Raw genomic sequence first — 15,112 nt, forward strand, 5'->3', positions numbered from 1 at the left:
TCACTTTTAGGATACTCCTCTCAAAACCCAGTCATCAGGCAGATGTCTGATCCACATGGAGAGAGCATAGGTAGATGCTCTAGTCAACAGTTTCAGGGGAACTCTCAGCTGACAGTCAACATCAACTGCCAGATACCCCCCCTTCACACCTCCCACCCCCCAGCTGCCTCCACAAAGGAACCATTCTGGATATAGCAGGATGGTTTTGTTTTATAGTAATATAGAACCAAAGCAAAAATTAAGACTCTAGTGGTCTCCTGTGACAGAGCTAGAAAGTGTTAGTGTTGTGATGCTAAGCTGGACACTGATATTAAACCTACAAGGCATTGATTCTTCATTGCCTCTAACTAAAAAACAGAACAAATTTCAATTCAGAATCTTCATTTGTAGAACTTCTGCCAGGATGCCAACTGGGGAAGTAGGGCATATAATTTGTTCATTCAATTGGTCAGCAGACATTTGAGAAGCTCTATGTGCCAAGCAACAGAATAAAATGTACTTTTGGTTCTCAAAGGAACTTAAAGTCTAATCAATAGGGATCCTCGTCTCAATGAAAAATCACAAACGCCATGATGGACAAACTGCAAGGTGCTTTTGAAAACCGTGATGAGGCACGAAATGCACCAAAACATGAATTAATAGGCATATCTTTTGATGGGTGTAGAAGGGTATCTCTAAATTTGTGCTGAGGATGATGAAGAATACATTTTTAGTGAATTATTTATCAAGACAAATGTAATAGAAATGGGGAAGGAGGCAGAGAAGAAGAACCCAAGGATTTGGAAGTTTTAGTCCTCATCTTGGCCAAGTTGCTGAACCTCTAAGCTTCCTGGCCTACACAGCTAAGACAGGATCGCACTATTTCTTCTTTCTGTACTTGAGAACTTAGTCCTCCAATTCTTTAAGTCTGGTTCTCCTTAGCTTGGTCCTTATCTGTTGCTCTTCTCACTCTGCAAATTCTCCTTAAGTGATCTCATCCCATTTTTATTACTCGTACAATGAAACCCTTACATGCTTAGCCCAGTTCTTTCTGTGGTTTGTCTCCCAATGCACATTGCTTGATGTTCCTCAGGCACACAAATTCAAAATATGCAGAGCTGACCTCATCACCACATCCACTTAAGTATTACTTCGATTTCTCTCTGGAGAATCAATAGTCAACATTGCTACACAAGCTAGTGGCCTGTAAGAGTGACACTCTCCGCTGCCCCAAACCAACCACCACCTGCTTTTGAAATCCAGGCTACCCTCAAATTCCCTATGTAGTGTAGGCTGCACTCCAACTTTCAGTCCTTCTGTCTACCGAGTGCTGAGATCATAGGCAGGTGCTACCATACCCAGCTTCACCCTCCTTTCCCTCAACCTCAGGAGCAGTGTCAGGAACTTCTAATTTTGCATCTTAAGTATTTCTGGAGTTTATTGCTTTGTCTAGATATCCCCTAAACAGCTCAAATTCAAAATATTCAAAGCTTAACTCATTACTTTCTCTTGTCAAACATCGTTCTCTTTCTCTGCTCTACTAGGATGTTATCCCCCTCCAATCAGCTGCCAAATCTCAAGCTTGGGTGTCATCCTTGATTTCTCCCATTCCTTCATCTCTTATAACCAAGTGATCACAATTCCTGGTATTTGGCTTCCCATTTGCCTCTTCAATCTACCCAGTTCTCGTCATTTTCATTGCTATTATCTTTAACTTTCTTTAGTATTTTAATCAGTTTCCCTGCCTTTTATCGTCACTCCCTTTGACATGTCCACAATGCAGCCAAATCTGATGTCAGCAATTTTTCATCTCCACCCCTTACCATGTAAAAGACTGCAAAATCTGGGTAAGTTGTCATCCATTTACCCTTGTCTCCCTGTACCTGGCACAATACACTTGTCACACAGCAGATGCTCAGTAAATCCCTGTGCTCACCCGCTCTGTGATTGCAGGTTATTTACTGCAGATCAATCTGTGACATGTTGTAGCTGCAACAGACCTCCGGCGGCAGCGGGCAGCTCGCTGCTGCCCTGCTCGGAAAGCTTTTCACTAAGTGCACGTAACAGAACCAATGAGTTATGGAGTCAGTACATGAAAGGGTTTACAACCCAATGATGTCCGTAACACTAAGGCTTCCGTCACGGCTACCGGCAAACACATAGCTCGCCTTCCTAGACCTGGGTTTGCGGAGCAGTGGAAGGAGCAGCGCGCGAGAGAGGCAGATGCTAGAAACCCCAGGACAGCCAGGAGAAATAATGGGCCTTACGTAAGATTGGCGTGCGCGTGCGCGTAAGCGTGCGGGGCGGGGCGGCGACGCGCGCGGCCTTCCCGGCGGCCCTGGAGTGGCTGAAGCGGGCGGGTTCCCGCGGCTTGGTTCAGCTATTGACGGGCGCTTTGAATGACGGAAGTGACGAGAGCGTGGCGATGGCCGCCCCGCAGGCGCCCAAACGGCTCTTGGGACGCTGAGCGTCGGGCACTGCGGGGGTCGCGGGGAGCTGCCTCCTGTGGACTCCGGACTTCGCGCTCCTGGGGCTCAGGTGAGAGAGCGCCGCCGCCCCCCAACCCTGCCGGGCGTGCACGACCCCCGGGGCCCGGGCTGTTCAGGCCTCGGCGGGCCGCGGGCGTGCGCGGCGCGGGCGGCGCGCGGAGGAGGCTCGGCCGCTCCTTGGTGCGCGGCCTGCGGCCCTCCGCGCGCACGGCGTGGCGCGCCTCCCGGGGTGGGCGGGCGCGCGGGCTTCCCGCGGCGCGTGGCCGGGGGTGGGGATCAGGGTCCGGGCTGCCACCCTGAATTCCTCTCTCACAGCCGCACTATCAGCCTTTCTCACTGGGAACGCGTGTGAAAGCGCCGCGCAGTCCCGTGTATCCTGTTGTGGTGGCATTGCTCCGCTGCGCAGCTTAAGAAAACCAAAATGACTAAGTGACCCAGCTAGTGTCTTCCTGCCGATGGGCGGCAGTGTTGGGTCTTTACCCCGCATCCTCTAAGTCTGGTGTTAATGTTAAATCCTCAGGATGAAATCTTGCCAGATCAGTGGTATCGTCTCTGATACTGGGGTAAGAAAACAACTTAAAGATCCGTGTTTGGGAATAATTAATTTAGTAAGTAAATGGGGCCGCAGGGAAAACTTAAGGAAGTAGGGATACCTGTAGTAGTAATTGATAGGTACAGAAGACGTAACAGGAATAGAAAATAACATTGATGAACACCCCTGTAATTAAGTCGACAGTCCTCAGCGGGTACTGAGTGTAATGTGTGCAAAAATGTAATGCGAGGCATGACATTTGGATGTAGCCTCTACTCTCTGTCCGTTGAATACTTATAAAGAAGATAGTGATGAGAGTAGACAAACCTGCTAGACACTGCCTTATCACCATTCGTAAGACATACCAACATCATTTGCCTCCTGACATGATGCACTGGGAAAGGTGTATCACCACTTCTGTGCAGTTTTGTTTTTGGTGGGCGTAACTGGGGTTTGAACTCAGATCCTCACACTTGCTAGGCAGCCCAACACTTGAGCCATACTTCCAGCCCTTGTTGTTTTTGCTCATTTTTCAGATAGAGTCTCACATTTTTGCCCAGGGCCAGCCTTAGATCTGTCCTCCTATGTATGCCTCTTGCTCCTACACAGTGGGAGTGACCACCATACCTAGTTTATTGTTTGACATGAGGTCTCTAACTTTTTGCCAGACTGACCTCAAACCACGGTCTTCCTGAAGTCTGCTTCCCAAGTGCCTGGGATTACTGGTGTAAGTAATCCACTGCACAGGGCTGACTAATGCATAATTCTTAACCTGAAATGTGTACTCTCAGCCTTGTCACAAGAAAAAATTAGACAAATTCAGATTGAGGAACACTGAACAAAGTAACTGGCCAGGTGTTTGTTGTTGTTGCTGTTTTTTTTGTTTGTTCTAATGTCTGGGTTTTGAAGTGAAAGACTGAGGAAATGTCTCATATTAGGGGAGACCAACAATCTTGGCAGTCATGGGACTGTAACTCACAACTTTGGTTCTTGTATTCCAAAACCTGTTTGTGTGGAGGCAGCACATCCCATGGGCTGTTCCTAGCCAGTGTCAGTGACAGGGATGCTAAGGCAGGCTTGTTTTCAAGAAACTTCCCAAGGGTCTCTCTGAACCTTTCTTAGACAGCATCACTAAGAGGTACTCCTCTCTTTCCTTTACTCAGTGTCAGATTTGCTTTGATGTCCAGAGTGCTTTCAGCTTTTCTCAACCCCCCACCCCCTCCCATTTTCTCTCACACAGGCATTTCCCTTAATCCTGTGAGTTTAATCCAATTTGGTGTTTGCTTCTTATAGGACCCAGAGTTATGCAATAATGAAATGTCCAAGATTGGATACCAGAAAATAGACAGTAGTGGGATAATTGACATTTGGATAAGGTGCAGATTGTTTAAAAGTATTATGTGAGTGTTCTTTCCTGGTTATAAGTGTGTAAGATGTTAATATTTACAGAATGGGGGAGATGGTATATGGAAATACTAAGCCTAAAGTTATTGTTAAATAAGTTAAAACATTTTAATTATACACAAAACATCTTTCATATCTTAGGTGCTAAAAATAAGAAATGTCTTAGGTTCTAAAAATAAGAAATGTGCATACATTCTGTTATAATTCTTACAAATGAGATAATGGATACTCAAAACAACCTGAAAAGCAAGGTTTCGTTTTTTTGTTTTTCCTTTAGATTGAGATATAATTTAGAATAAAATACACAGATCTAATTGTACCATTTGAGGAATTTTTACATATGCAAAGTGTTCACTTATCTCAGATAAAATCATGGAGTGTATTAACTATCCAAGTAGAACTATTCTAATGTGGATTTTTTGGAAATGGTGATAATGGGAACAAATTGATATCAGGATTACTTTGGAAAGGTTTTCAAATTATACAAATCATAGATGCACATTTTTTCCATTTCTTCCCACCGCCTTCCCCCAGAGAGAGATGTAGTAAAATCTAGGAGAGAGAGGGCTGGCCTAAATATGCCTGTAATCCTAGCTACTAGGGAGATGGTGATCAGGAGAATCGAGGTTCACAGCTAACCTGGGCAAAAAGTTTGTGAGATCCCATCTCAACCAATAAAAGCTGGGCATAGTAGCACATGCCTGCCAACCTAGCTATATGGGAAGCATAGATAGGAGACTCAAAGTCTAGGTTAGACCTTATCCCAAAAGTAACTAAAGCAAAACCAGTGTTGGGTGTGGCACTGAGTTCAAACTCCAGGACCATCAAAAGAAACTCTAAGGATGAGAGCATCTGAGAATAAAAGTAGTGGTAGAATAGATAAGGAAATCTAAACACTTGATGCGTCCAAACAGAATGATTGTAACACAGGCTCTAATATCATTGATTTTTAAAAATCACACCATTGTAATTATTGAAGAAACTTTTACTACAGAGTAAGTCATGGCATTGATATGATTACATGAGATACAGTGATGCTTGTGATCAAATTACATCTATCTAGACCCAGGAGCTGAGTCTAGCAGCCAGGAGCCCCTAAAATTACCTTACTCTTGTTGGTCATCACAGGTTGTCAGTGGTAAGAGAACATTTTTCTGTGTTAACACATCTCTTTAAGTCTTTTTGCGTTTTTCCGTTTTAGCTAAGTAAACTTTGGAAATGCCAGTCAGGAATAAGACAGGTCCAGATACTCTAAGTACAGTGCGCTATAGATGGGGAAACACTTTCCTGAGCAGTTCCCACCTATCTGAGAACCTGAGAGCTGAAGACTGGATTGATAATTGCCATTTGTAAATAAGCTGGCTTTTTACTATTCACCCACATTGATTGTGTATTTATAGTAAAAGAATATTAATTCAAAATAATTTAAACTTCTGTTGTCCTATTTCAATAATATATCTCTTTACTGATATTTTTCTTTTTTAAAAAATTTAGATCCATTTTATTTAAAGTACACAGAAATGAAAAGAAAGGTAGTGAATGCTGACAAGCTAAGATTGAGTCCTAAGGAGGAAGCCTGCATTTTGAAGGAAGATTATGAAAGAAGACGAAAACTAAGATTGCTACAGGTATGATTTATTTGGAATGAAGCTTTAAGCTCTTTGTCTTCCTCAAATAATTTTCTTTTTTACATTAGAGTATTCTAAATGAAATGTTGTATTTAAAAGCTGTGTAAAGCCAGTGCGGGGGAGCCCCATGCCTGTAATCTGAGCCAATTGGGAGGAAGAGAACAGAAGGATTGTGGTTTGAAGCCCAACCTGGGCAAATAGTGTTCAAGACCCTATGTTGAAAATACCCAATACAAAAAAATTAGAGCTGGCAAGGGGCTCAGATGGTAGAGTGCCTGCCTGCCTAGCAAGCAGGAGTCCCTGAGTTCAAACCCTTAAAAAAAAAACAAAACTGTATAGAGTCCTGGTTCTTGTGTATTAACCAGGTTTGGAACATTTCAAAAGATAGGCTGATGTGAAACCTGTTTGGCTAGGCGGCCCAGCCGGGGCGGATCGTGCGGCCGGCCCTCGGCCCCGGAGCCCATCTGCGACGCCACCATGTACTCGGGAGCCGGCCCGTGCTTGCGCCTCCTGCGCCGCCTGCGCCGCCCCCACCACCCATGCAAGGATACGCCTTCAAGCCCCCACCTCGGCCCCACTTTGGGACCTCCGGGAGAACAATCAAACTACAGGCCACTTTCTTTGAAATGGACATCTATCACTATGAATTGGATATCAAGCCAGAGAAATGCCCAAGGAGAGTTAACAGGGAAATAGTAGAACACATGGTCCAGCACTTTAAAACACAGATCTTTGGGGATCGGAAACCAGTGTTTGATGGAAGAAAGAATCTGTACACGGCCATGCCCCTTCCGATTGGGAGGGACAAGGTAAGGTCAGATGCAGTGCTGTTTCCCCTGGGAGGAAAGGGCAGCTAACTGGCTGTGTGCTTCATCCGAGATCCGTAGCAACTGCCTTCCACATGGTATGGTTTGCAATGATTGTGCATAAAATACACGTAGAACATTACCCTTCCTCCCCAAATGCAAGCCACAAACACTACCTGTCAGGTCTGTGGAGACACATGCTCCCACAGGTGTGGGGAGTGAGCATGCTGCTGAAGCCAGCACCTTATCTGAAATCAGAATGCGGATAATTAGTCCCCCTGGAGTGGTCGTTATATTAAAATGTCCACCTTTCTTACTATTCTTATCCTGGTTTTATTTAAAAAGCAATAAAAATTTCTTCCTAGAAAAAAAAAGATAAGCTGATGAGGTAGGTACACCGAAGAAGAGTTGGTGGACAGGTGTCATTTGACTCAATAAATACTGGAAATAGTTCTTTACGTGGTTTTAAATGATCTGAAGTCAGCAAAGATAAGAACAGAAAGCTTAAAATGACTTTAAAGAAGGTATTTAAGAAGCATTTATTGGGAAGTTACAGGTTATTATCCTGCAGTGTAGAATAGTTAAATCTTTGTGAAGCATGTTTTAAGTGTTATTCTGTCTAGAATCAGAGATGGTGTACCCCAGAAATGAAGTTCTTGTCTGACTCTAGCTGTACTCTGAGCTGTGAATTTTGTCAAGTCACGTTTACTATTCTAGCCTTTTATAGGTTATTGGGTTAAGCCTCCTTCATAATACATGAAATATTCATCCTTCAGGTTCAAGAACAAGAAAGGGACATTGCTTTGCAAATAAGAGAAGGCATAAAACAGAGAAGAAATCAACAATTTACTCGTTTGGCAGACAAGCTAAGGGCAGAATGGGAAAACTCACACACTCAGAAAATACAAAACTTGGAAAAACTGTACTTGGGAAGTTTAAGAAATATGGGAGAAGGACATCGACAAGCCAAAGAAAATGTGAGTGAGCCTCTTTGACTACCTGATTGTAGCAGTAATATCATTTCAAGGTAAATTGCATTTGTTGAATGCTCAAGATAAGAATATTTTTGTGTATCAAATTTGTTTTGGGCAGCCTGAGACTTCTTTATTAATTTAATATAATTTGAAGATAATAATATGTTCATTTCTTAGAAAATCATGTTAAGTAAAATCCATGTCAAGTAAAATATTTCTTCCTATGATTAAATTAGCCTTATTCCCTTCCAGTTCTTATCTATCTGTATAACCTTTTGAAGTAGAAGTTGTTCATATTAAGCATTTTGGACAGATTCAGGAGAGTAAATTTGGATTACCAATTTCAAATATGTATGGGTGAATATATATACACTTGGATTTCATTCACAAATAGTAAAAATTACTTAGTAATTTTTACTAAATTGCTTAGTAAAACTCAGTATTTAAGACTGTTCACTGACTTTATTTTCATTTGTTTATTTGACTTCTGTTAGAAAATATTTTGGCTGATGGAGTGGCTCAAGTGATAGAATGCCTGCCTAGCAAGCTTGAAGCCCTGAGTTCAAACTCTAGTACTGCCAGGCACTGGTGGCCCGTGCCTGTAATCCTAGCAACTTGGGAGGCAAAGATCAGGAGATTTCAGTTTGAGGCAAATAGTTAGACCCTATCTTGAAAATCCCCAACCAAAAAAAACCTCATTAACACCAAAAAGAAAAGAAGAAGAAGAAAGAAAATTTATGGTCTCAGAGTCAATAATGCAATAAACAGGCTGGTTCGAAGATAGACAAATCTTTTATAACAATTAGCAAAGAAAACAAATACAAATCTTTTTTAAATGTGGCAGCCTGTGTCTTTGCCCCTGGTTTTAATCTATGCTTTCAGTAATAGCCCTAAGTTCTGACATCAAATTTTTCTGGCTTTATGCATGCCACCTCTAACTTTGTGCTTTAGTGCAGTTTTTTTCCCCCTAGACCTCAGTCATTTTAAGTTAATACTGTGTATAGAACACAGGGCCTGGTGCTCATGCTTGCTAGGCAGGTGCTGTATCACTTGAGCCATGCCTCCAGTTCTGAACCTCAGTCATTTAAGTGGCATCTATATGATACTTCCCTAGCTGGGGAGCCATGCGTGTTACTATGTATTTGGCATTTTAATTTAAGTGGATTCTTTTATTAGTTAACTCTTGTCCTAAGTATTTAGAATTATCTTTTATTTAGGTTTTTGTAGTAAGTTAAATGACTACATTAATTTTAAATTGTTTCTGTTTGTCCCTCCTGATATGGCATGTTGTGGTACCATTGCCATGCTTTGGGAAATACTGTAGTAGTGTGGAGGGAGCAGCGACAAAATTGAAAAGTCACTTCTATTCTGATGCCAAATAGATGCATTTCTATTCATCTTGTTTCAGTAGCATTTTAAGTGGTGTTTACTTTTAGGAACCTGATTTGGATGCTCTGGCACGGCGGGCAGCAGAAAGGAAAAGAAAAGCAGAAGTGAGACATAAGGAAGCCCTGAAAGTACAAAAAAATCAAAAGGAAATATTAATGAAACAGAAAACCTGGTAATAATTTTTGACTTATTTTCTACTGAAAGTAAGAGAGCTGGAATAGAGGGCACACAGGATGCTATGAACGCAGATATTAGATAAAAGTCATGTAGTATATCCATTGCATTTGTTAAAGCTGGATTTAAAAATAATGCAGTGGGTGAATGGCTTACTTAGGTGAACATGCAAAGTGAGCTTCCTCTTCCAGTTGTGGTCTGAGCTTCTGTGACCAGTTCAGAGCACGTACCTCCTAATATCTGTTCCTGATGTAAAAGAAACATAAAATCTATGTGATTAAGAATACTAAATGAGGTTGTAGACTTTGAGGAAGTCTTTAGTATTTCATGCATGTTTTAAAAATTAGGAGTCTGTTAGTGGTGTGCAGTGGTCCTTCTATGCAATTGTCCATCTTTATCAACATTTCTATGCTGTAACTGTTCTAATGAACAGTAGCTGTTTGTTGAGCGAGTCTCCTCCCTGGAGCTTTGTGTCTTTAGAGATGCCTCTTTCAGTTGGTAAACATGCTCACACATACTGACTTTATTAAACAGCATACTGAGCTGGTGGGATCAGACTGGAGGACATCTTCAGTCAATGGCTTTTATGTTTTTAACTCTGAGAGACTAATTGATGACATCTCATATTTTTAAGGCATATACAAGCTTGAAAGCAAGCACTGCTTGTGGAAAAAGAGAGATCTGCAAAAATATCAAGTCTGCCACTGCCTCTTCCAGCTCCTTTTGAGGTGAATTGCTTTGAGTTTTGAAAAGCACTAGCATATAATAATTCTTTACTATTAAAATTTATTGGATGTAAACATAATTATCATTTGTTTAAACTTAATCTGTAGTTGTATAAGTAACATATGAGTGTATCTGGTGTATTTAAAAATAATCCTAGGTATTATTTCACCTTCAGTATGTACTTCTGATGTACAGACTTTTTAAAAATAAAACAAAAACAGCTGGGTGCCTGTGGCTCACACCTGTAATCCTAGCTATTCAGGAGGCAGAGATCAGGAGGATCGTGGTTTGAAGCCAGCCTGGGCAAATAGTTCTTGAGACCCTATCTCGAAAATACCAACCCAAAAAATGTGCTGGCAGAATGGCTCAAGTGGTAGAATGCCTGTGTAGCAAGTGTGAAGTCTCAGTTCAAATCCCAGTACCACCAAAATGAATAGATAGATAGATAGATAGATAAATAAAAACATAATATGCATAGTTTGCTCAATATTATTTAATGCCCAGTGTGTGTTCAGTTTTCCCCAATGGGCTCAGTTTTTTTGCTTGTTTGAAAAACTAGTGGTTTTGGATTTTTTTGTTAAGTTTTTTTTTTTTTTTTTTTTTTTTTGGTGCTGGGTTTGAACTTGGACCTTGTGCTTGTTTGGCTAGTGTTCTGCCACTTGAGCCATGCCCCCAGCCCTTTTAAGTATTTTTCAGGGTGGCCTCAGACCTTGAGCCTCCTACTTACGTCTTCTGCATAGCTGGGATACAGTGCGCACCACCATGTGTGACTTGTTTGTTGAGATGGGGTCTCTAAAAATCTGTGTCCCAGTGGGCCTCTAACCACGATCCTCCTGATCTAGACCTCTTGAGTAATTAGGATTATCGACATGTATCTACACCTATGATTTTCCGGTTTTTTCTTTTTTTTTTTTTTTTTTTTTTTGGTAGGGCTGGGGTTTGAACTCAGGGCTTCATGCTTGCAAAGTAGGCACTCTACCACTTGCACCACACATCCAGTCTGTTTTTCTCTGATGATTTTAGGGATGGGCCTTCTCAAAGTATTTGCCTGGACTGGTCTCATGATCCTCCTGATCTTAGTCTCCCAAGTAGGAGACATGAGCCACCAGTATGTGGCTTGGTGTTGGCTTTTTGAAGGCTATTAACATTTCTGTCCTTTTATTTTCTCATGTACTGTGATTAAAAAAACTGCATTCATTTTCCTGCAGACTTTTCCACACTCTGGATTTCTTGCTCTGAAGATATAAATTATGGAGTGGTGGTTCACACTTGTAATCCTTGTACACGGAGAACACAGGATAGCATTTTGAGGCCAGCTGGGCCAAAGAGTTGTGAGACCCCCCTTCTCTCCATCTTGAACAATAAATACTGGGCATGGTGTCGCTTGCCTATCACCCTAGCTGGGATTGCAGTTCAGACTGCCCAGGCACAAACCTGAGCCCCTACTCAAAACATAACTAAAACAAGAAGGGCTAGGGGCGTGGCTCGAGTGGTAGAGTGCCTGGGTAGCAGGTGCAAGGCCTTGAGTTCAAACCCCAGTACCACCAATAAAAGAAAAAAGAAATTACGGTTCAGATACTTTAAAAATCTGCTCAAGATTATAAGGTAATGAGAGGGATTTATTTATATGAGTAAAATGTGTGCTTTTGTGATTGAAACTCATTTTTAAGAGAATTGTTAATAACAATAGAAATTAACTTTAAGAAGTATTGGAGCCCGGAGCGTTGGCATTAGCCTGTAATCCCAGCACTCAGGAGGCTGAGACAGGATTATGGCGAATTCAAGACCAGCCCCCATCTCCAAAAAAAAGTGGTTTTCTTGTTCATATTTGGTTTTTGTGGTTATTGACATGGCTATTTATATGGTTGTCAAAATTGCAGTTATCTGAAAAGTTAAGCAGAAGTAAAAGAATACCTTCACAATTACAGGGATGTCTAATGTGGTTGTATATACAAGTATATTTTATGTGTGTCTAATTAGCATAAGTCCCAGATATTCTCTAGGTCTTCCACTTTGTCAGCCTTTCTGCTTTTGTGTTGAGCCATCTGCTGTGTTGCATTTGGTCCAACAAGGTTAAGATGGAGGAGTCCTATTTCAGCCATGCCCTTAGCTCCAGGCAGGATTATAAAAAGGCAGGCAGTGTTTTATTCATGATGCCTTTTGATTACCTTTGTCTTATTCCTAATGTTCATAACAAGCCAAGATTAAAAATGTACAAAACAAAATATTGTCTGTGTGTAAGTACTTTGTAGGTATGAATTATATGCAGATACGTTGTTGTCCTTTTTTCTTTCAACTTCTCATGAAAATTTTCAAAGTATAAGAAAGTTAAGAATATAGTAATTGGGCTGTTAGAGTAGCTCAAATGGTAGAGTACCTGCCTTGGGTTCAAACCCCAGTACCTCAAAAAAAAAAAAAATAAATACAACCAATGCCTGTTTGTATTGTGTATAGACTTCAGTCAGATAACTGTATATATATGTGTACACATTTAATGTGAATGCAGAGGTACTGTTTCATCCTAAATACTTCAGCATGCTTCTTATAATAGGGGATTCTCTTGCACAATCATAATACATTCATCACACTAAGAAATTAACATTAATGCCTCAATTCCATTTAATTTCCATCCATAATCTAAACTCTGATTGTCCTGCCTTACAGCTTTTCCCTGTTTTTAAATGAGGCTGTGCTCTAAACTCTCACATTGCTTCTGTTTGGTTTATCTCTTTGGTTTATCTTAGACTAGAACATTTTCTTTGCAGTGCTAGCCAAATTCTCATTTTAGAATCTTTTTCCATTAGCATATGTTAATTGTATAAAATAAGGGTTTTCATTAGTGTGCCTTAAATTGTACAAATTAGCGGGTTTCCTATTTCGGACACTTTGAAGAGACTACGCTAGTTTCTCACTTCTTCCCTTGTCTTGTTTTCATGTGAAATTGTGCACTGCATTTTCATGAAACTGAAAGTTAGGTTTAAAGGTTTGATTGTCTTTTGGCAATAATACTATACAGGTGAGGCTGAATAGTTTTATGCATCACATCAGAAAGTACAGAATGGCCAGTTGCTCTCGTTTGATCACTAGTTATGGCTGCAACTGTGAGAGCTCTCCATCAGAAAGTCATATGTTTCCCTTTCCGGTTACCAAGTAATTTGTGAGGTGATGCTTTGGTAACTGGCTAGGTATCTGTCATCCTTCTGCATTTATTAATTGGCCTACTTTTGTTTTAAAGAAGAAAGAGAGCTCTCTTTGGTCAGTAGAATGGAGTTCAGCTCTTTTAAGAAGACGGGCATATACTTTTTCCCCTTAACCAACTTTTAGAGTAAAGGATCGGTGGAATAATCCAGTGATGGCAATTTTTTTTCTCTTTTGTGAATATCACTGTGGACCTGTGGATTTTTACTTATTCAGTATATGCTGAAGTGTTCCACATAAGTGTCTGGATGATGGTGGGGGCATTCTAACCAATGTTCAGTGTGAGGCTATTTGGAATTGGCTTAATGAATTCCCCCCTATACGATGAATGTAGGCTAATGAAAATGAAAACCAAGAAAACAAAAAGATCTGGATAATGTTACATAGATGTAACTATAAAACTCTATATTGTGTACTCTTTTTTTTGTTAAGTTAGAATTTTTTTTATTTTTATTTTTTTTGTGATACTAGGGTTTGAACTCAGGGCCTCACACTTGCTAGGCAGCCCCTCTACCACTTGAGCCACTCTGCCAGCCTTTTTTTTTTGTATTGGGTATCTTTGAGATAGGGTCTCTCTTGAGAACTATGTGCCTGGGCTAGCCTTGAACCACGATCCTCCTGAGTAGCAAGGATTATAGTGTGAGCCACTGGTACCCAGATAGAGTTTTTGTTTTGTTTTTTAATGTGGGTAAGGAACTATAGTTTGTCAGTTTTCAACCTTCAAAGAGATTCTTAAATTTTATTGCTTATTTAGCCAGAGCATATATTTACATCACAGCTGTGTTGTCATAGAGAATTATTAGTTCTCTGACTGGGGACATGGCTCATGTGATAGAGTGCCTACCTAGCAAGCAAGTGTGAGACCCTGAGTTCAAACCCCAGTACCACAAAAAAAAAAAAAGGGAATTATTAGTACTGTCAGCCTGTATGAAAGAATGCTTGAAGAAATACCTTGATTTGGGTTTTTTTTGTGTATGTGTTGGATAACTGAGGGTCTCTTTTATGAGAGTAGGTGGGAGAATGACATGGGAGTAACCAGTTTGCCACAGAGCCACATTTGGGACTATTCTCTAGCAAGAGAAACTCACAGTGCATGTTTTAAATACTAACTTTAGCCAGAAGTTAATCAGGGATTATGTACTATGTCATTTAGTGAGCAGAATAAGTGTCCTCCTGAGAAGTGTCTAAACTTCAAGTTCATGTCACGTGCATATTGTTAGAAAACAGTCACATGTTGGCAGCTTTCCTATTTGAGTTGAGAAATTACTCTGGTTTATAAAATTAATGTGTGTCAATACTGCTAAATTATAAATGTTAAGGAAAACAAAGTGTGCTTTTGTTTTTAACTAAGTGATCATAACAATAACTGAGTATAAAGATGAGTAATTTGCCTGGCATATATCATAGGTATTAAGTTTTTTTTCTGTTTTCTTTTTTTTAGACCCCTTGGCTATGAACACTCAGCATATCACTTCAAAAATTCTTTTTAAAAAATTATTAAATAAGATTTGAAGCCAAAAATCTCTCTGGACTATTAAATCCATGTCTGAAGATGAAGGTGAAATGACAAATTGTTAGTGAGACTGGAAGTAAAGCACCAGGAGCAGTTGGCAGCAAGGAAAGAACATTATCCTCTGAGCAGCAACAAGGTGGCTCCATCCGCTTGTCTGTTTTATAGCTCACAACTCTTTAAATTGTTCAAAACTATGCACATACCTGAGAAATCAAGAGTAGAGTCAAAAGTTTTAAAACATAATCCTGCTACTTAAAGGCAACAAACAAATGTTGAAAACCTTAGTACACCTAGACCACT

At 40.6% G+C, this 15,112-nt stretch overlaps 1 protein-coding gene across 11 annotated transcripts in view; it reads left to right on the top strand.

The window, feature by feature from the left end:
- Positions 1 to 2,308: 2,308 nt before the first annotated feature.
- The window catches only part of LOC109678738 (centrosomal protein of 295 kDa-like), a 35,008-nt gene continuing 22,204 nt past the window's right edge, over positions 2,309 to 15,112 (top strand). For 5 of the 11 annotated variants that reach the window (XM_074056224.1, XM_074056225.1, XM_074056228.1 and 2 more), the window contains exon 1: positions 14,741 to 14,948. Coding sequence is in view for 6 of the 11 variants with exons in the window: in XM_074056232.1 (XP_073912333.1) it covers positions 2,379 to 2,517; positions 5,899 to 6,032; positions 7,615 to 7,815; positions 9,249 to 9,373; positions 10,010 to 10,025 (615 nt within the window). In the remaining 5 variants the exon portion in view is untranslated. Of the gene's footprint in view, positions 2,518 to 5,898; positions 6,033 to 6,094; positions 6,842 to 7,614; positions 7,816 to 9,248; positions 9,374 to 10,009; positions 10,104 to 11,309; positions 14,708 to 14,740; positions 14,949 to 15,112 lie in introns of those variants that run through there. The other 6 variants (XM_074056232.1, XM_074056229.1, XM_074056231.1 and 3 more) reach the window with 4 other exon arrangements.

Source organism: Castor canadensis, chromosome 15, assembly GCF_047511655.1.
Source record: "Castor canadensis chromosome 15, mCasCan1.hap1v2, whole genome shotgun sequence".
Lineage (NCBI taxonomy): Eukaryota > Metazoa > Chordata > Mammalia > Rodentia > Castoridae > Castor > Castor canadensis.